The 22023-nt window shown below is 46.7% G+C and overlaps 1 protein-coding gene across 3 annotated transcripts in view; it reads left to right on the forward strand.

Moving 5' to 3' along the window:
- The window catches only part of LOC123760884 (carbohydrate sulfotransferase 4), a 112238-nt gene that overhangs the window by 57148 nt on the left and 33067 nt on the right, over window positions 1-22023 (forward strand). The window contains exons 1-3 of one of the 3 annotated variants that reach the window (XM_045746682.2): window positions 9134-9254; window positions 14446-14599; window positions 17919-18156. In XM_045746682.2, the coding sequence (XP_045602638.2) occupies window positions 9196-9254; window positions 14446-14599; window positions 17919-18156 (451 nt within the window). In that variant the 5' untranslated portion in view covers window positions 9134-9195. Of the gene's footprint in view, window positions 1-9133; window positions 9255-14445; window positions 14600-17918; window positions 18157-22023 lie in introns of those variants that run through there. The other 2 variants (XM_045746683.2, XM_045746684.2) reach the window with 2 other exon arrangements.

Genomic DNA, 22023 nt, shown 5'->3' on the forward strand with positions numbered 1-22023 from the left:
TTACTGGGTGATATGGAAGCTACCTCAAAGAGGATAATTTGGTGTCTACACCCTAGTTATACCTGGTGGACTAACCTGCTGTACTATAAGATAAGGAACCTCTTCAATGTATGTAGTTACTGTAGTTTGATTGGCTGCATACATATAAATATAAACCCCCCTAATGTGTAGAGGATCGATTTGTGAGATTAAGAGATTATTGCAGAAATACAGTCCACTTATCATTATACAAATTGCTATCGAAGTATATAAATTAACGTAAATATAAATTCATATAAATTAAATAAATATAAATCTCACAGGTCGGTTCCCACATTATTTGGTCATCTTCGAACCGGATGACGGATTATTTGATCCTTTGAACCCACATTTGGTCATCTTAGTACCGGATGAACCAGTTAACCAGTGGATTCATTAAATACTAGTGCAGTGTTATTTAAACAAAGCCAGTCAAGACAGCGGCGTTGCCTCGTGGGAGCTCAGGAGCCTCCCTCAGCCCAGTTCAGCTTCGTCAGCGGTTTCATGCACACCCACAGATATTTGGTGGCGTGTTATTTCGTGAAATGACAGCGCTAATATTGAAGCCAGCCAAATGTAGTGGCTGTGGTGTCGCGTGATTCTACGAATTTTGTGGAGTTTATTTCGCGAGGTCACTAATAATATTTAATACTTCTAGATAATATTAGAAGTTTCATAGAGGCTAATTAAGAGGCTATTATCAATAATTGTGTATATTATTTCTCCAAAATAGAGAATTATTTAATATATATTGCACTAGTGATCACAGTATAATATTTACTAATTGCCAACCCACAACAGGGTAGGATATTAACCATTGACTAGTTGAACTATTATCGTTCATCCTTGTCCCATTATTACCATAGTCAGTTGTACTATATTGAATAACCTAACACCATTAATGAATGGTCCAGACCCTATTTTGGGTGTAATTTTTATCAACTCGAGTTGAGTTGTGTATATATAATAATTTACTTATGATCATTACACCTTTGAGTGATTAATTAGTGTCTCTACCATCCTAGGGTGATATAGAAGAGCTAACCTAAAGGTACTTCCGGTGACACTGGTTTATCACTCAAATCATTAGTGTGTATGATTGTATGTATATATATAATGTGTATTAATTTTAAGTGCTAACCTCTAGTAGAGGTAGGATTATTGCCTAGTGAGTGCAGAATTTAACCCTAGGCTACCATCAGTGCTTGTTCAGTATTATGAGCAGCCCAAATACAAGTCCCACAAGGCTTCACCAACGAGCCAGTATGGATAATGCAGGGAGAATGAAAAGAACCCTTGCAGGTCTTAAAGGCCACTTAACAAGACAGATCAAGAAATGTGAAGATTTGTCACAACAATCAACAGTTGATTATGCTGACCTGGAAAGCTATTATCAAGCAGCTGCAGGTAAATTTGAGCAAATCAAATGTCAAATAGCAACATATGTGGCTGAACTTGCCAACACCAATTTATCAGAAACAGAAATAGACGACATTATGGTTGATCTTGCGAATTATGAAGATCACACTCAGGCCACGTTACAGCCTTATGTCAAATTAATTGCCCAGAACAAGGCAGCAACAACAACAACAGTTGCATCTAATACGAGTCAAGCAGAAGCTCGACTCCCTCCAATTAATTTACCCACTTTCTCAGGAAAAGATGAGGAAGATTGGGACGAATTTTGGAACAAATTCGTTGACCTTGTAGACTCAAAACAATCTTTACCAAAGAGTAGTAAATTCTCTTATTTGCAAGGCCAATTATCAGGTGAGGCTAAAACAGTAGTATCCCATCTGAGATTAACTAATGACGGCTATGATCTGGCAGTAAAACTCCTCAAGGATAATTATGCTGATCCAGAAGTAAGAACATCACATTTAGTTCATGAGCTGTTGCATTTACCCCCACCGGAGGCTTCAGCTGATTCACTCCAAGTCTTCAAGCTGGAGGTAGAATCATTGATCAATGCCCTCAGCCTGACAGCAGATACAAACGGGGCTGAGTGGGTCTTGAAAATAATTGTCCAGGAGAAAATACCTAGGGACATATTGAGACAAATGAGTGCTCATTACAATAAAAGCATCTTATCTATGAATGAAATATCTGAAGGTTTAAGGTCAGTAGTTCATCAATTACGAACACATGACAAATTAAAACCACCAAGTAAACCCTCAGAAACCAATAATAGTAAACCACAGAGTACCAAAGGTACTCCAAATCAATCTAGACAATATAATTCAACACCAAAGTGGAACAGTAGCAGTGTGGGCGTATATGCAGTGGGACCCTCCAAGCCTATAGTTACTGTGTCACCCAAGAACGTGACACCAAAGGGTACTGGAAGCTATGGAACATGTTTGTTCTGCAATGAGAAACATTCAATGTACCACTGCTCTAATTATCCTGATAGCGACGCCCGTGTTGAGCGACTCAAAGATTTGCAACATTGCACGAGGTGCCTCAGGAAACATAACATCAACGACTGTGATACCCAATTACACACCTGTAATAGGTGTAACAAAGGTCAGCACCATGCAGCATTGTGCAGAGACACCAAAACAACGTCTCCAAACCCCAAGGTGGAAGATAGCATTCCCACCACAGTACAGTACTGCAAGGTGCAACAAACAAAGAGTGTCCAATCGGCAAAGTCTAAAGGTAATACGACTTTGCCTACTGCCCAAATTACCATCCTGAATAAGAGGGCCAAGGTCCATACCCGTGGGTTGTTTGACCAAGGATCCCAGAGAACATATATCACTAAAAAGCTGGCAGATGAATTACAATTAAGGCCTGTAGCCCAGACGTCATTCAACATCTCAGGGTTTGTAACAGATGCAGGACCTCAAGTCTACCAGGTGGTACAACCATCAGTACGTTTAGGCAGGTACGTCTGTCGAGTACAAGCCATTGTGGTGGACAAGATACCAGTAGACCTACAAGTTCAAGGTCTGAGAGCAACAGCCAAATTCCTGAGAAATAGAGGAATAAAATTGGCAGATAATATTAAGTCTGATCACCTCAACGACTTCGGTCTCCTTGTAGGGACAGACTATTGCCATCAATTCATTGGTAGCCCTACTAAATATCAGGGCATAACCATGTTAAACTCTGCAGGAGGTAAATTACTCTCAGGCCCAGTATCAAGCCTGAGGAGACCTATGCCTGCAGATAAACAATACCAGTAGAAACCTAAATTTGTCAGCTGATTATATTTCTCCAGTAGCATTATACTAAGGAGATTACAGCTGACTATACCAACAGAGGTTGATGTTAGTATCATCATTTAAAGCTGAAGATGAGTTCATGAGGCCTCAGTGGCAAATCAGTGAACAGTAGCCTAAAACAGCTACAAGTCACTGCGACCAATGTCACTGAACCCACTGCAGTCTCAGAACTATACTTTACTTTAATGATGAGCTATTCAATCTTCTGAATCAATTAACTAAATTAAAACCCCAATAAATCTGATGACTGATTTGATACATTTATTATTTAATCAAGATGTATTCCATGGGCCTCAGTGTTTATATATCAGTGACCAGTTACCTGAAGAAACTTCAAGTTATATCTATGTCACTGATCTCACTGCAGTCCCTGAATCATACTTGACTGTAGTACTTGATCACATCCAGTCTTCTGGGTTAAATAATATGTAATAAGGCTTGAATATTAGCCTTTCAAGAGTTGACAGGGAAATGAAATCGCATTAGACTTCTAACCCCTACAACTCTAGTACGGGACATCCGTCCTGTACGAACAGACACACAAATGTGTGATTACTAACTACTAACATCAAATTAATCTAATAATTCGAAGGAGGAGTATCGGTGTTCGTCTGTTCTAAATAGGACTTCGACCCGTGAGCAGCCCCCTGGGGAATTATGTCGGAAAATCCGACACCATTTAATAATAATATCATACAGACAGATAAGAGCTGTGTTGTACAAACAAGTTACCCATAGAAAACGTAACTTGTAGTGGAATTACCATCTAAAGAAAACGGGATATCATCACCACATACTATTATAATTCACCAGCTATTCTGCTGGGAATTGTTCTTAAATACATTAGTCTTTGGACTTTACCATCATAAAAACATCTTATATAAATTAACTTAATTATCAATATTAAAGTAGAGTAAATGTGACCCTTCTATCACTTTCTGAAATCTGGACAAAGTAGGCCAGGCGTGAGTGAGGAAGGAGGGCAGCCATTGTTGTTATTGAGACCAGAGGCTCACACGGGAGCAAATTCGGCTCCTGTTAAATTTACTTGGACGTAGTGTTATGGAACCCAAAGGTGTACCATTGTCAACACGCTGTCTACAAATACAAGTTAAGTGTCTATCCGAAACCCGTTTATCATTCATTTATGGCCATTAATGTCAGGATATAGGGTTAGCCGGTTAGAACGCGAAATCGCCTCATACTAAAGGTAATTAAGCCAGGTCTTTAATGTTCCATGTACTGTATAGTGTTTTCTCTGATATAGCTTGTCATATATAGGATTCTGGCTTCACAGCTAGCGCACTTTTGACAGGTCAAGACGAGGATGCAAGATTATGTGCACCAGTTACTGGGTGATATGGAAGCTACCTCAAAGAGGATAATTTGGTGTCTACACCCTAGTTATACCTGGTGGACTAACCTGCTGTACTATAAGATAAGGAACCTCTTCAATGTATGTAGTTACTGTAGTTTGATTGGCTGCATACATATAAATATAAACCCCCCTAATGTGTAGAGGATCGATTTGTGAGATTAAGAGATTATTGCAGAAATACAGTCCACTTATCATTATACAAATTGCTATCGAAGTATATAAATTAACGTAAATATAAATTCATATAAATTAAATAAATATAAATCTCACAGGTCGGTTCCCACAGTCTCCTCGCGATATTCATCATAAAGTTTAATGCTACAGCTTTCAGGTCTTTGTGACTTTGTTAGGTCAGTAAGATGTTCATGAAATATTTGTTTAAGTATTCTCTGTCACTGCTAATGAAACACCCACATTAATTTTTACTACTTGTCTGCTACAGGCTGCCTTAGCAAGCATGTCAACAGTGTCATGCCTTGAGATGCCAACATGTGATGGTATCCATAAGAATTTAATTTCATTTTTTTTTTCTTTAGCAGCTAAAACATTTATTCGAATACCACTGACTATTTTCTGGGTGTTACTACTATGTGCGTTCAATGCCAGGAGTGCACTCTGCGAGTCACAGTATATAAGTCCACTGCCTTTGTCTTTTAAAAATTCAGTGGCAAGGTATATGCCTGCAAGTTCGGTTTGAGTTGTACTGATCCAATCAGTTGTACTGCACGAATAACACAAGAGAGTACCTGGAGGACAGAAAACAGGTTAGCAATCAGAGATGAGGGTTTAAGTTGAAGATATCAAGAAGATTTCCCCCAAGGATCAGTACTGGAACCCAAGTGTTCACTATCAATGTGAACGACCAACCCGAGGGAGTGAGCTCCTCCTTGTCAATGTTTGCAGACGATGCAAATCTGATGAAGAACATAACTACTAAGGAGGACTGCAGATGGTTACAGGATGACCTTAACAAATCCAGGAGTGGACAAACAAGTGGTTTCTAGAATTCAATCCCAACAAATGCAAGGTAATGAAGATGGGATAATGAGAAAGGAGACCAGAAGGTTTTTACACCAAAAAGGAAAGGCAACTACAGGAGTTGGAGAGAAAGAGACTTTGGAATGAAAATAATACCAACAGTGTCACCAGAGTAACACACAAACAGGATGTCATCAGCAGCATGCTAGACGCTGCCAAATGTTAGAACGTCGTTTATAAACCTAAACCAGGACTCTTTCAAGGCAATTTACACAACTTTTCTTAAACAATACCGGAATATTCAACACTAGCCTGGAATCTACACTTTGTAAAGTTTAAAACTTGTATTGAAAAAGTACAAAGATTTGCAAGACAATTATTGGCAGATCTAAGATGGCTGAGCTGCGAGAATGACTTAACGGAACTAAAGCTCACAACCTTGGAGGAGAGAGGAACGTGACCTTGAAACACATGGGGACAAGATACTTATTGGACTTGAGAACGTAGAACGAGAGGACATAAGTGGAACGTACTGAAAGAAGTTGTGGAAGCCACCTCCATCCACAACCTTAAGGCCAAACTCGACAAAGAATTCGAACATCAGAACAGTTCAAATATATGAGAACAGGCACAACAAGGGTACTGGTCGAGGCATAAAGTTAGTCCTGACCTCCCTGTCACCAACACTCCCGCCATACAACACACCACAAACTGCCACGTTTGGTCATGGACAACTGATGACCAGATTTTCAATAATCGAGTAAATGGTGATGAAACGTTTATTTCTTATGGTAACAAGGGCTTGACCCCTGGCGCCCTGCTGGGTCTCCCTGGAGTTCTCTGGCACACCCTTCCCACCCCCTTTATCTCTTCCACCCCCTCCTGTTCCTCCTCCTCCCTCCCAGCGTCATGACTCATGGACCACTATTGTTATGAAACGCGTCCTTGGCTGCACAGTTTACTGGCTGGAGTCCAAAGCTCGCTTCCCGTCTCCCTAATCTTCGGGAACAGATCTGGACCGTTTGTCACACCTGCAGCCACACTAATTCTTACCCACTGGGGACGGTCCTGGACGTCACCGTCTAGGGGGGACCTCCACCTGGGGACGGTTCTGTACGTCACCGTCTAGGGGGGACCTACACCTGGGGACGGTCCTGGACGTCACCGTCTAGGGGGGACCTCCACCTGGGACGGTCCTGGACGTCACCGTCTAGGGGGGACCTCCACCTGGGACAACCCTGGACGTCACCGTCTAGGGGGACCTACACCTGGGGACGGTCCTGGACGTCACCGTCTAGGGGGATCTCCACCTGGGGACCTGCAAGTTACAATAGGAAATACCTGAGCGCAGAGTCACGGGTATATGGAGAGAGACCCAACCTGAGAGTGGCAGTAATGCCTTGTTGCAGGCTCCCGTCAGGATGTATAATGTAAGTGTGTATAAACAATATACACACTTCAGTAATCAGAGTGAGGAACACAGACTATCACGCTAGGAAACCTTCCCATATCCTGGGATAGTTCCACGTGATTAAATCCTCTTTCTCTACTGTCGTTTTCCCAAGCCTAATTAATTAAGAATATTATGTAATTAAGAATATTAATGCCTTGGTTATGGAAGATATTTGTGTGTGTATAGTCTGGGAAGTTTTAGTTGGAACGTCTAATGGTAGCTCACGAAGGGCTCCACAGGTCCCCAGGAGCATTAATGGTCACTCTAGAGGAGACTTGTGCATGGGAATGATGCAATGCTTTGCAATTTTGGGGCTTTAGAGAGCAATAAGAAGATTGTTGAATTACTGCAGCGTCCCTGAATGTGGTGTAAGGGTTCATGAAGAGTCTGGCAGTGCAAGAGACGTCCCTCAGCAGAGATATACCAGTGGACGTCCCTCAGCAGAGATATATACCAGTGGACGTCCCTCAGCAGAGATATATACCAGTGGACGTCACTCAGAGTCTACTGAGTGGACACTCAGGTCCTGAGTGTCGAGTGAGCAAAAATAACGCTGCACGTCGGAGTGGTATTTTTGTTAACAACAATAATATAAGGGCAAGAGTTTTGCTTGACAAAAATAACGATGAGAGCTCATGACGTGATTCATCACCAACAACAGAATGTTGTCAGTGTTCTGTTAAAAAGGATTTTAATACCCGTGTATATATTTTATAATATTTAGCTGAAGTGTTGTATATATATATATATATATATATATATATATATATATATATATATTGCTGCCTTCAAGTAGGCTATCGTGTCATGTCGTGCCCTTCATGTGGTGAGGGGCACTACCTTTGTGCCCCCTCGCCCCCTTACACCGCCCCCCTCGCCCCCTTACACCGCCCCCCTCGCCCCCTTACACCGCCCCCCTCACCCCCTTACACCGCCCCCCTCACCCCCTTACACCGTCCCCCTCGCCCCCCTCAGACCGTCCTGGTCTGCCGTAGTCAACCCTCAGACCGTCCTGGTCTGCCGTAGTCAACCCTCAGACCGTCCTGGTCTGCCGTAGTCAACCCTCAGACCGTCCTGGTCTGCCGTAGTCAACCCTCAGACCGTCCTGGTCTGCCGTAGTCAACCCTCAGACCGTCCTGGTCTGCCGTAGTCAACCCTCAGACCGTCCTGGTCTGCCGTAGTCAACCCTCAGACCGTCCTGGTCTGCCGTAGTCAACCCTCAGACCGTCCTGGTCTGCCGTAGTCAACCCTCAGACCGTCCTGGTCTGCCGTAGTCAACCCTCAGACCGTCCTGGTCTGCCGTAGTCAACCCTCAGACCGTCCTGGTCTGCCGTAGTCAACCCTCAGACCGTCCTGGTCTGCCGTAGTCAACCCTCAGACCGTCCTGGTCTGCCGTAGTCAACCCTCAGACCGTCCTGGTCTGCCGTAGTCAACCCTCAGACCGTCCTGGTCTGCCGTAGTCAACCCTCAGACCGTCCTGGTCTGCCGTAGTCAACCCTCAGACCGTCCTGGTCTGCCGTAGTCAACCTTCAGACCGTCCTGGTCTGCCGTAGTCAACCCTCAGACCGTCCTGGTCTGCCGTAGTCAACCCTCAGACCGTCCTGGTCTGCCGTAGTCAACCCTCAGACCGTCCTGGTCTGCCGTAGTCAACCCTCAGACCGTCCTGGTCTGCCGTAGTCAACCCTCAGACCGTCCTGGTCTGCCGTAGTCAACCCTCAGACCGTCCTGGTCTGCCGTAGTCAACCTTCAGACCGTCCTGGTCTGCCGTAGTCAACCCTCAGACCGTCCTGGTCTGCCGTAGTCAACCCTCAGACCGTCCTGGTCTGCCGTAGTCAACCCTCAGACCGTCCTGGTCTGCCGTAGTCAACCCTCAGACCGTCCTGGTCTGCCGTAGTCAACCCTCAGACCGTCCTGGTCTCCTACAACCAACTCTACTGATAAGGGTCCTGGACAAACCCTTATCAAGAAGGGCCCGTGAGGCTTTTCATCTTGTATAATTCTGAATGTTGGTGATAAGTTAGCTGTGTGGGGTGGGAAATATTTTGAGCCGCGTTGTGATAAGAACAAGAACGTTGTGATAAGAACCTTCGCAAGTTGTGCATCTTACTGAGAGCTGAGACGACGTTAGTGATTCATATATGATGTGGTTGGGTCGGACACACGTCCTCTGGCGGCTGACTAGGAGCTGGTGGTGCAGGTCAGGAAGTGTAGGGCACGCCTGAGGTCTGTCCCGCCTTGTGGCCCCCGTGTCCTGCCCTACCTTGTGGCCCCCGTGTCCTGCCCTGCCTACTGGCCCCCGTGTCCTGCCCTGCCTACTGGCCCCCGTGTCCTGCCCTGCCTTGTGGCCCCCGTGTCCTGCCCTGTCTTGTGGCCCCCGTGTCCTGCCCTGCCTTGTGGCCCCCGTGTCCTGCCCTGCCTACTGGCCCCCGTGTCCTGCCCTGCCTTGTGGCCCCCCGTGTCCTGCCCTGTCTTGTGGCCCCCCGTGTCCTGCCCTGCCTTGTGGCCCCCCGTGTCCTGCCCTGCCTTGTGGCCCCCGTGTCCTGCCCTGCCTTGTGGCCCCCCGTGTCCTGCCTTGCCTTGTGGCCCCCCGTGTCCTGCCTTGCCTTGTGGCCCCCCGTGTCCTGCCCTGCCTTGTGGCCCCCCGTGTCCTGCCCTGCCTTGTGGCCCCCGTGTGCTGCCCTGCCTTGTGGCCCCCGTGTCCTGCCTTGCCTTGTGGCCCCCGTGTCCTGCCCTGCCTTGTGGCCCCCCGTGTCCTGCCTTGCCTTGTGGCCCCCCGTGTCCTGCCCTGCCTTGTGGCCCCCCGTGTCCTGCCTTGCCTTGTGGCCCCCGTGTCCTGCCTTGCCTTGTGGCCCCCGTGTCCTGCCCTGCCTACTGGCCCCCGTGTCCTGCCCTGCCTACTGGCCCCCGTGTCCTGCCCTGCCTTGTGGCCCCCGTGTCCTGCCCTGCCTTGTGGCCCCCGTGTCCTGCCCTGTCTTGTGGCCCCCGTGTCCTGCCCTGCCTTGTGGCCCCCGTGTCCTGCCCTGCCTACTGGCCCCCGTGTCCTGCCCTGCCTTGTGGCCCCCCGTGTCCTGCCCTGTCTTGTGGCCCCCCGTGTCCTGCCCTGCCTTGTGGCCCCCCGTGTCCTGCCCTGCCTTGTGGCCCCCCGTGTCCTGCCCTGCCTTGTGGCCCCCGTGTCCTGCCCTGCCTTGTGGCCCCCGTGTCCTGCCCTGCCTACTGGCCCCCGTGTCCTGCCCTGCCTTGTGGCTCCCGTGTCCTGCCCTGCCTTGTGGCCCCCCGTGTCCTGCCCTGCCTTGTGGCCCCCCGTGTCCTGCCCTGCCTTGTGGCCCCCCGTGTCCTGCCCTGCCTTGTGGCCCCCGTGTCCTGCCCTGCCTTGTGGCCCCCGTGTCCTGCCCTGCCTCGTGGCCCCCGTGTCCTGCCCTGCCTTGTGGCCCCCGTGTCCTGCCTTGCCTTGTGGCCCCCGTGTCCTGCCCTGCCTTGTGGCCCCCGTGTCCTGCCCTGCCTCGTGGCCCCCGTGTCCTGCCCTGCCTTGTGGCCCCCGTGTCCTGCCCTGCCTTGTGGCCCCCGTGTCCTGCCTTGCCTTGTGGCCCCCCCGTGTCCTGCCCTGCCTTGTGGCCCCCCGTGTCCTGCCCTGCCTTTTGGCCCCCGTGTCCTGCCTTGCCTTGTGGCCCCCGTGTCCTGTCCTGCCTTGTGGCCCCCGTGTCCTGCCCTGCCTTGTGGCCCCCGTGTCCTGCCCTGCCTACTGGCCCCCGTGTCCTGTCCTGCCTTGTGGTCGCCCATAATACTCTAGTATAACAGTTTTGCATCGATATTTAATATCGTCAACATAGAATGTTAACCAATGCCCCATTTTATTACTCGAGCCCGAGTCCAGGGTATATATTACGAACACCACTGGACGTCTATGCACCCTTTTCAAAATTTTCATCTCGTCATTAGCTAGGAAACATCCTAGATTAGCCACCTTCCCACCTAAATTACTCCTAATAGCCTCATTTATTTCCAAACTGTTCATATCTATCCTCTTGTTTCGCAAATAACTCGACGCTCAGCGTAAGTGCTGATCACGCCCGTCGTGGGTCCATAAACCAGTATAACTTTATTTCTGTCCACTCTTTGTTTAAATTCCAAAGCGATCCTTGGACTACCGCTCTTTTCAAGCGGAATGGTGTCGTCTGTATCCTCTGGTTGTAAATTAAAGGCGAGTATTGTTCCACTATCTACATATGTATCATAAGTCGTTACGTTATCAAAGCCTAAGACCTGTAATGCGGTATAATCTAATTTGGCACAGTTATGGGGGAAGTCACACCCGATATTAATAATAATATTAGTACTGTTCTGAAATATTAATACCTTACTCAACCCACAGTTTTCTAAATAAAGAGGGTTGCGTTTATACGCTCCCGACACAGCCTCCATATCAAGAGTAACCATTGATAGTGGTACTGGTATAACTGTGCCCCGAGGTTGGTCTAAAGTTATCAGACGCTGGCCTGTACCTAGAATATAAGTCTTATATAAAGTTTTATTGAAAGTATACATGGTAGGGGAACTATTCTGCACCATAGCTTTATTAATGGCTGTTAACCCTTCTGGATAGGGTATTACCCGATCTATCCATAGTCGAGCGGTGTTAATATTATATTTAAAAGTGGCTTGTTCATTATTGCTGAGTACAACCCATTTATCAGGTTGCAGTTGAAGCCTCACTCTGATGTCTACATTGTCAAGAACATATTCACTAACAGACATAACACCCGCATTAGTTTGAAGCATGTATTCACACTATCTGCTTGCACAGCCGTCATTTTCTGTTCTGCCTTTGCATTAGTGAAATATCCTGCTTCTATTTTGCTGGGATCAACTCCATTAAAAAAATCGCGATAGTTTATCATACCGCCCAACCTTACATCCAGACATTTTAGTTAGCAGCTTTGTATGACCAGAATGAGAATAAAGAACTTGTTTCCACTACTGTTTTGTTAAAATACACAATAGCCGATTTAAATAGCGTGTGTGACAAACCGTTCACTACCGAGACATTTTTGGTATCGACTATTGCAGTTGTTCCATCTTCAGTCAAATCTATATTCGACTCCAAAGCAATAGATGATAAGTCCACCAGCTGACCGTTCACATCCTTTATGATAACTTCCAGATAAGTGTCTGTAAACTTATTATGCACCCCTGAATTCACAGGCAATATCCCCACTGTTTGTCTGCTTGCAATAGTCTATTCCACTTATCACGGAGAAAATACTTTAGGAAAAGCCTCACTAACCGCAGCTGTATAGTGATATAATGGCACCTGTAGCCCCTAGAGCATTATACTCAGACAACTTCTCCCTTTAAACCTTACTAGATGACTGAGAAGAATTTGACATGTCAATATATTTCCTTTTAGTAAATCGTTGGATATTTACTAATTTTTTGTTTGTTTTTCTGCACTCTTCCTCCCATAATTTGCAACCCGTTCTCGCAAATTTAATAAGTCAATATTGACTTATTAAATATGTGCATAGGTGACATACTTAACATAATAGATACCCTTAAAAAGATTCATAGAAAACACCGACCTTACCTAACCTTGTTAGTATGTTAAGATAAGCATCTTATTGCTTCATAATTACAATTATTACCTAACCTATAATAGGTATAGGTTAGGTAATAATTGTAATTACGAAGCAATAAGATGCTTATCTTAAGATACTAACAAGGTTAGGTAAGGTCGGTGTTTTCTATGAATCTTTTTAAGGGTATCTATTATGTTTAGTATATCACCTATGCACGTAGTTAATAAGTCAATATTGACTTTACGAATTTGCGAGAACGGGTTGAATTTGTCTGCCCACTCCTTTCAATGATTCTACCCCTCGCTTCTTAAATGATTGTTTGAAAGTTTGGCTGTCATTATTTATATCGTGTAGGACGTCCTGACCCAAGCAGTGTGTGCAGGGGCCAATGTTCTCATTATGAAGGGAGCGGGGCGTCGTGCTATCTCGCTTAAAACACTTATTATTCCGCCACAGCGGGGTATATCGTCTTCCACTATTGAAAATCCGTATATCACCAACTCCTCCACCTCCGCTAGGAGGGCATACCAGTAACAATAATTCCTCAACCCAGGGAGGAATGAAGTTGACACGCATTGCACAGCTTGTTGCAGAGGAATGAGGAGCACTTCAAGTTCAAGTATGTTTATTGAGATAAGCAAAAAATACATCTCAAAGGGATAGAGTAGCTTAGGCTACTTCAACCCGCCTATGAGGAGCACTCATTACGTGTGAGGTATTATATACCTCCTGCTACAGGATGCACATGAAAGACCGCTGTTGCTTTTATCACTTCCGTTTAGAGAGATTGCATCCAAAATATTTACGGATTGGTTTCCATAACTGATAGGTGTAATCTTGTCACAATATATGCAGAGAATATCTACCCCTCTTCTAGACATTGGAGGGAAGAGAGCGGTATTAACCACACTCGATGTGTTTACAGATATGTCAGTCGCTATTGGGAACTATGCCTTACACTTCAACCCGTTCTCGCACTTTCTTAGTCAATATTGACTTATTAAATACGTGCATATGTGACATACTAAACATACTAGTTTACCTTGAAAAGCTTCATAGAAAACACCGACCTTACCTAACCTTCTTAGTATGTTAAGATAAGCATCTTATTGCTTCTTAATTACAATTATTACTTAACCTATTATAGGTATAGGTTAAGTAATAATTGTAATTACGAAGCAATAAGATGCTTATCTTAACATACTAAGAAGGTTAGGTAAGGTCGGTGTTTTCTATGAAGCTTTTCAAGGTAAACTAGTATGTTTAGTATGTCACATATGCACGTATTTAATAAGTCAATATTGACTGTAAGAAAGTGCGAGAACGGGTTGTACACTTTCCCAAGTGCGCTCCCAAATAATAATGCAACTCTGCTGTATACGTTTCTATATCCGCCCTCAGTGCTCATATTATCCTCGCTAATCAACGTATTTATATTGTTTCGAATAGATGATGAATCATACTTAATAAAGGTTAATTCCCATACCATGGGAATTCCGGGGAATTGTACCCAGATACAGCTGGAGAAGCCTTCTGTTTTGTTTATAATAACGGAGCTCTCCTCCCTCCCGCTCAGGATTTTCCGAAAATACAGTTCCGCTTTGAATATTGACAATAGAAGAGAGCCTTTAAGTTTATGGTTTGTTTCATTAAGTTTAAGCATAGAAAACACTTTTCTATCAATTCTAATGCTTAAACTTTTGTTTAAAGGATATGTGTGTGTTGCATTGATGACGTCACAGATATCCCATTTTCTGTAATTCCTTTACTGTCTAACTAAAGTAAATTAACAATCCGTCGTGTCGTGCCCTACAGACGACCAGCGTGGCTGACGGTGATGGTGGGAGTGTCAGGGATGGTGTGCTTGATGATGCTCAGCCGGAGCACCACCCTGGCGCCGCCCCTCAGGCCCAGTCCCCCAGGGGCCAGGGTGGTGCTGGCCGCCGCCCCGCCCGCCCGCCTCCACCAGGTCAGTTCTCCCAACTTTGGCGCCTTTTTGCTCTCTAGATCTTAATGATTTTAGGTATGTCTGGGTGTCACAAAATAGTGTTTAGATAACATGTAAATCTAGACGGTTTAATTGAACCCTGGATGTTGTTCCGTTACTTGAGCTAGTAATGATATAAGCCTATTAATACACTCCGGCTTCCTGTCCCTGGACTCAGTAAGTTAATGTACATAGTGTGAGGAAAATCTCCCAGCAAGAATTTGTTTATTTAATAATTATTTTTTATTAAATTATTTGTATTTTATTAATGGTTAATTTCTAATTAAAGCGAAGTGTGTATTCATAACCGTCCTGCTAGGAGCCCCCATCACAACTGGGGGGGGCGGAGGGGGGGGGGAGGTTAATCACATAACCTACCAAATCAAATTAAAAGATTGGTAGAAATTTGCTAATAAATGTGTCTACAAACTGGTTAGTAATAAGTGAATGAGTAAGAGGTCAGCTGTACCGAGGGCAGCAGCAACAGCTTGGTCGACCCAACACGGACGACCACACAGCCTGGGCATCCTAGTGGGTGAGGCTATATAGCCTCCTGTGTATTTATATAGTCATATAGTAATAAACCACAACCAATATATGACAGCTGTATCAGAGGCATAATATTATGGAGAATTTCTTTAGTTCCTTTAAGCCTACCCGTTCCTGGTGAGTTGGCAGACGTTCACATAATTTACTAAATACGGTCATAAATGTCAAATATAATAGTCAAACTTATATAGAACACTTCCGTATTGGCTAGTGAAGGTGTGGTGATGCTAGGAGAGTTGGTGGCCCACAACAGTATCACTAGTGAGACAGTTTTGTCTCTCTTATGCCAGCCCGTCCTCCAAACAAAGATCCAAAAGTGATTCCATGCACCCGCCAAACCCCCTGTTTATGAATGAAAAGCGGTTTACACACGACTCACAACTGCTGACGTTCGAACATATCCGGAACAAGTGCTTCACTGACGAATTTTGTTCGAATCACAACGCTGTAAATGCTTCACCCACGTACTACAAATACAAATAATCACCAACAGAACCTAAACACCTAACCTAACCTAACCTATGCCTATATATACACAATATGCTAATATATTATAATATTAATTTATACTTGCGAAAATTCCCGTTTTGAATGAACAGCATGTTAAAATTTATGAATGTGTCTGTAGGGTCGACCGCTGGATGGAATGGACTTGAGTCGAGGACGGGTTGCTTATGCTGGCAGGCGAGAGTTTCATGATTAATGGCGTCTCCTTCTCCGGTCATGCCTCTTATCCACAATGGGAGGGAGACCTTGGCTTTATTTGTGATTTAATTACATCCAGTCATAGACAATACCTTTTTATTTTGTTCTCCAGACTCTTATTTTAAGGATTAGTTAATGAAAGTTTTATAGAAAGTGGGTGACGTGGCAACTTCGCATTTTCTAATAAATTTCATGACCTAATTTCTTTTATGCTTAAGGGGTCAAGGACCATTTTCTCATCTTTACTCAAACACTGTCAATTTTTTTTCTTAATAATCTACATGGTAAATGCTCAAATTTTTCCTAATGGATCAACAACATAACATAAACAGAAAAAATTAATATTCAAATTTCAAATTAATTTAAATTTTTAAAATGTCACCAATTTTCCTTGCATTCATTATGGTCTCAGAATAGCATATAAGGATCATTTTCCTCGAGGTAAAATATTGTTTGAGAGTATAGATTACTGTAACAACAGGTCAAGTGTCGCCTTCCAAATTTAGGCAACATTTAGATGCAAAAAGAAAAAGAAACAACTTCAGAAGTGATGTGTTTATGATTATGGATGTGGAAGCAACTTTGTACAGATGTAAAGATGGTGAGAATCGGTCAAAAATTGAATTTCTGAAGCTGTTTCAAAGTTGTAAATCCTATTCATGCAGAAAAATGATATTAAGGTTCTCGACAATAAATATGGTAGTTCGAATTGATGACATATCATGTAAGTCTTAGCAAATATTGCTTGACATTCGTACTTGAAAACTTGTAAGCTGTAGCTCAATAGGTTTTGAAACAGTAAAAAAATAATAACAATCACATTCTGTATATACACTGACAAATAATATTATGTTATATAATTACAGCATCACGTAGGTAAGATTTGATATCTAATGTCTTTATCAGCAGTTGTATTGCATATTTACCTGTGGTCAGATGTCTCGCTATATTTGATCAGGAAATGCAGGAACGTGTGAGTGTTAAGGGAAATAATATACATATTTCAGTAACTTTATTGCAAATATATACATAAGGTCCACAACTGGTCCACATTCAGCAAAACAGCCTAATGAGACAAAGAGAGGAGAGAAAAAACATAAATTTTTATGGAGAGGGAAGTGTGGTCACCGTTGTGTTGGGAGGGTGACTGTGGTCACCGTTGTGTTGGGAGGGTGACTGTGGTCACCGTTGTGTTGGGAGGGTGACTGTGGTCACCGTTGTGTTGGGAGGGAGGGTGACTGTGGTCACCGTTGTGTTGGGAGGGAGGGTGACTGTGGTCACCGTTGTGTTGGGAGGGAGGGTGACTGTGGTCACCGTTGTGTTGGGAGGGAGGGTGACTGTGGTCACCGTCGTGTTGGTAGGGTGACTGTGGCCACCGTTGTGTTGGGAGGGTGACTGTGGTCACCGTTGTGTTGGGAGGGAGGGTGACTGTGGTCACCGTTGTGTTGGGAGGGTGACTGTGGTCACCGTTGTGTTGGGAGGGTGACTGTGGTCACCGTTGTGTTGGGAGGGTGACTGTGGTCACCGTTGTGTTGGGAGGGTGACTGTGGTCACCGTTGTGTTGGGAGGGTGACTGTGGTCACCGTTGTGTTGGGAGGGTGACTGTGGTCACCGTTGTGTTGGGAGGGTGACTGTGGCCACCGTTGTGTTGGGAGGGTGACTGTGGTCACCGTTGTGTTGGGAGGGTGACAGTGGCCACCGTTGTGTTGGGAGGGTGACTGTGGTCACCGTTGTGTTGGGAGGGTGACTGTGGCCACCGTTGTGTCGGGAGGGAGGGTGACTGTGGCCACCGTTGTGTTGGGAGGGAGGGTGACTGTGGCCACCGTTGTGTTGGGAGGGTGACTGTGGTCACCGTTGTGTCGAGAGGGAGGGACGGTCCAACTTCTCTGGTGACAACGTCGCCAGACTCTAACATCTCTCACATGCACCGGTCACCTTTGTTTACATATTACCCCACCAGACACTTTGTTGATAAAACTATCCAGTTATTCCAAGGCGAAAATGCCAGATGATTTAGGAAATTAATTTACAAATAATTGACTTACAGAACTGCTGCTCTCCGTCCCTTGATGCCCTGCAGGACCTGGACACCTCCCAGGACACAGCTGGGAGAGGCAGGGTCGTCACCTCCCAGGACACAGCTGGGAGAGGCGGGGTCGTCACCTCCCAGGACACAGCTGGGAGAGGCAGGGTCGTCACCTCCCAGGACACAGCTGGGAGAGGCAGGGTCGTCACCTCCCAGGACACAGCTGGGAGAGGCGGGGTCGACACCTCCAGTACTCAAGGTAGGTCGTCTTAGCCTCACGTACCACAACAACACTGACCCTCTAATATTATTCACCATCTGATAGTTGGTAGTTATATATGAGACCGCCAGGAGTGGTTTTGTCCCGGTAGAATGAATGCTTTAAAAGAATCCCGATTCAGGTTTCTAAACGATGTTCTTGTAACGGACGGTTATGTTACGTTGTTGAGTAGATTAGATACACAGTGTTTAGTGAGTTTCCTATTTATTTAGTAGTCCTGGATACAACAGTGTCGTAGACGTTGAGACAGAGCTTAGAGCAGAGCAGAGAGCTGAGTGAGGCCGGAGTCGCGGAGCTCTATGTGGGAGAGTGTTGTAGCTGGATGAGGTCGTAGTCTGCTGTCTGCTCTGTGTCGAAGCTGTAGCGTCTTGGCGTAGATTAGAACTGCCTACGCCGAGTACTACGTTCTTGACTGGAGATTGTACTGGTTTGCTATTCGATTGATTGGTTGATGAAGATTAAGCCACCCAAGAGGTGGCACGGGCATGAATAGCCCGTAAGTGGTGGCCCTTTCGAGCCATTACCAGTATCACAAGATGATACTGGAGATCTGTGGAGGCGCAACTGCACCCTGCGTGACGGGAGATGTCTCCCGGACCAAGTGGTGACCAAATGGTGTTTGCTATTCTCAAATCGCTGGCTTATATACGGTTACTACAGCTCTCAGTAAGATAGGAGGGTGGAAAACCGTTACTTGTAAATTGGGATAGTATTATAGCTTGTGTAATTAGTTATGCCATTAAGATAATGAGGTAATGGAGCGAGTATAAGTTTACTTGCTACATTCTTATATTTGGTAGCGTCCCATATGCTGCCGATGTTATCCTGTTCGTGTGTGCCTCCGGTGTGAGAGTTGGAATTATATTTACACCCATGTCTCTGATTATTGTGCCTGCCTTCCCTGTATGGTGTAGCTGCCTTCCCAGTATGGTGTAGCTGCCTTCCCTGTATGGTGTAGCTGCCTTCCCTGTATGGTGTAGCTGCCTTCCCTGTATGATGTAGCTGCCTTCCCAGTATGGTGTAGCTGCCTTCCCAGTATGGTGTAGCTGCCTTCCCTGTATGGTGTAGCTGCCTTCCCTGTATGGTGTAGCTGCCTTCCCAGTATGGTGTAGCTGCCTTCCCTGTATGGTGTAGCTGCCTTCCCTGTATGGTGTAGCTGCCTTCCCTGTATGGTGTAGCTGCCTTCCCTGTATGGTGTAGCTGCCTTCCCTGTATGGTGTAGCTGCCTTCCCAGTATGGTGTAGCTGCCTTCCCTGTATGGTGTAGCTGCCTTCCCAGTATGGTGTAGCTGCCTTCCCAGTATGGTGTAGCTGCCTTCCCAGTATGGTGTAGCTGCCTTCCCTGTATGGTGTAGCTGCCTTCCCTGTATGGTGTAGCTGCCTTCCCAGTATGGTGTAGCTGCCTTCCCTGTATGGTGTAGCTGCCTTCCCTGTATGGTGTAGCTGCCTTCCCAGTATGGTGTAGCTGCCTTCCCAGTATGGTGTAGCTGCCTTCCCTGTATGGTGTAGCTGCCTTCCCTGTATGGTGTAGCTGCCTTCCCTGTATGGTGTAGCTGCCTTCCCTGTATGGTGTAGCTGCCTTCCCTGTATGGTGTAGCTGCCTTCCCTGTATGGCGTAGCTGCCTTCCCAGTATGGCGTAGCTGCCTTCCCAGTATGGCGTAGCTGCCTTCCCAGTATGGCGTAGCTGCCTTCCCCGTATGGCGTAGCTGCCTTCCCTGTATGGTGTAGCTGCCTTCCCAGTATGGTGTAGCTGCCTTCCCTGTATGGTGTAGCTGCCTTCCCTGTATGGTGTAGCTGCCTTCCCTGTATGATGTAGCTGCCTTCCCAGTATGGTGTAGCTGCCTTCCCAGTATGGTGTAGCTGCCTTCCCTGTATGGTGTAGCTGCCTTCCCTGTATGGTGTAGCTGCCTTCCCAGTATGGTGTAGCTGCCTTCCCTGTATGGTGTAGCTGCCTTCCCTGTATGGTGTAGCTGCCTTCCCAGTATGGTGTAGCTGCCTTCCCTGTATGGTGTAGCTGCCTTCCCTGTATGGTGTAGCTGCCTTCCCAGTATGGTGTAGCTGCCTTCCCAGTATGGTGTAGCTGCCTTCCCTGTATGGTGTAGCTGCCTTCCCTGTATGGTGTAGCTGCCTTCCCTGTATGGTGTAGCTGCCTTCCCTGTATGGTGTAGCTGCCTTCCCTGTATGGCGTAGCTGCCTTCCCAGTATGGCGTAGCTGCCTTCCCAGTATGGCGTAGCTGCCTTCCCAGTATGGCGTAGCTGCCTTCCCCGTATGGCGTAGCTGCCTTCCCCGTATGGCGTAGCTGCCTTCCCCGTATGGCGTAGCTGCCTTCCCCGTATGGCGTAGCTGCCTTCCCCGTATGGCGTAGCTGCCTTCCCCGTATGGCGTAGCTGCCTTCCCCGTATGGCGTAGCTGCCTTCCCCGTATGGCGTAGCTGCCTTCCCCGTATGGCGTAGCTGCCTTCCCCGTATGGCGTAGCTGCCTTCCCCGTATGGCGTAGCTGCCTTCCCCGTATGGCGTAGCTGCCTTCCCCGTATGGCGTAGCTGCCTTCCCCGTATGGCGTAGCTGCCTTCCCCGTATGGCGTAGCTGCCTTCCCCGTATGGCGTAGCTGCCTTCCCCGTATGGCGTAGCTGCCTTCCCCGTATGGCGTAGCTGCCTTCCCCGTATGGCGTAGCTGCCTTCCACGTATGGCGTAGCTGCCTTCCCCGTATGGCGTAGCTGCCTTCCCCGTATGGCGTAGCTGCCTTCCCCGTATGGCGTAGCTGCCTTCCCCGTATGGCGTAGCTGCCTTCCCCGTATGGCGTAGCTGCCTTCCCCGTATGGCGTAGCTGCCTTCCCAGTATGGCGTAGCTGCCTTCCCTGTATGGTGTAGCTGCCTTCCCTGTATGGTGTAGCTGCCTTCCCTGTATGGTGTAGCTGCCTTCCCAGTATGGCGTAGCTGCCTTCTAGTCTCCTCTCTCCCTTTCCCATCCGCATTATCTTGTACTTGTTGCCATTGAATTCCAGAAATCCTTTGCCTGACCACTCCTGGAGTTTGTCCTCAAGGTCCTCCTTTTAACTTTCTATAGTCATCGTCGGTTTTTACGTTCCTCATTAGCTTTGCTTCGCAAACATTGACATATCTGAGGTTGGTTGTTCACATAAAGTAGGAACAGCAGTGGTCCCAGGACCGAGCCTTGTGGGACCTCACTTGTAACATTACTCTGGCTTGAAACTCCTCTCTGGTTGTAACTATTTGGTCACCCCCCCTCTCCCCCCCCCCTGCTGCACCTATTGAATTCCCACCCACCTTGCTCCACCTATAGAAACTTCATCCTCCCTGATACACCTATGGAATCCCCACCTACCCCTGCTTCGTCCATAGAATCCCCCTCCCCCCTGCTCCACCCATACAATTCTCCCCCTGCTCCACCCATAGACTCACCCCCCCCCCTGCTCCACCCATAAACTCACCCCCCCCCTTGCTCCACCCATAGAATCCCCCCCCCTGCTCCACCCATACAATTCTCCCCCCTGCTCCACCCATAAACTCACCCCCCCCCCTGCTCCACCCATAAACTCACCCCCCCCTGCTCCACCCATAAACTCACCCCCCTTGCTCCACCCATAGAATCCCCCCCCTGCTCCACCCATACAATTCTCCCCCTGCTGCACCCATAGACTCACCCTCCTGCTCCACCCATAGACTCACCCCCCCCTGCTCCACCCATAAACTCACTCCCCCTCCCCCTTGCTCCACCCATAGAATCCCCCCCTGCTCCACCCATAGAATCCCCATCCACTCGCATATTACTACAAATTAGAATTGCCCAGACAGACACACACACTCGCCGTCGTTCCTAGGAG

This window comes from Procambarus clarkii, chromosome 3 (genome assembly GCF_040958095.1).
Source record: "Procambarus clarkii isolate CNS0578487 chromosome 3, FALCON_Pclarkii_2.0, whole genome shotgun sequence".
Taxonomy (NCBI): domain Eukaryota; kingdom Metazoa; phylum Arthropoda; class Malacostraca; order Decapoda; family Cambaridae; genus Procambarus; species Procambarus clarkii.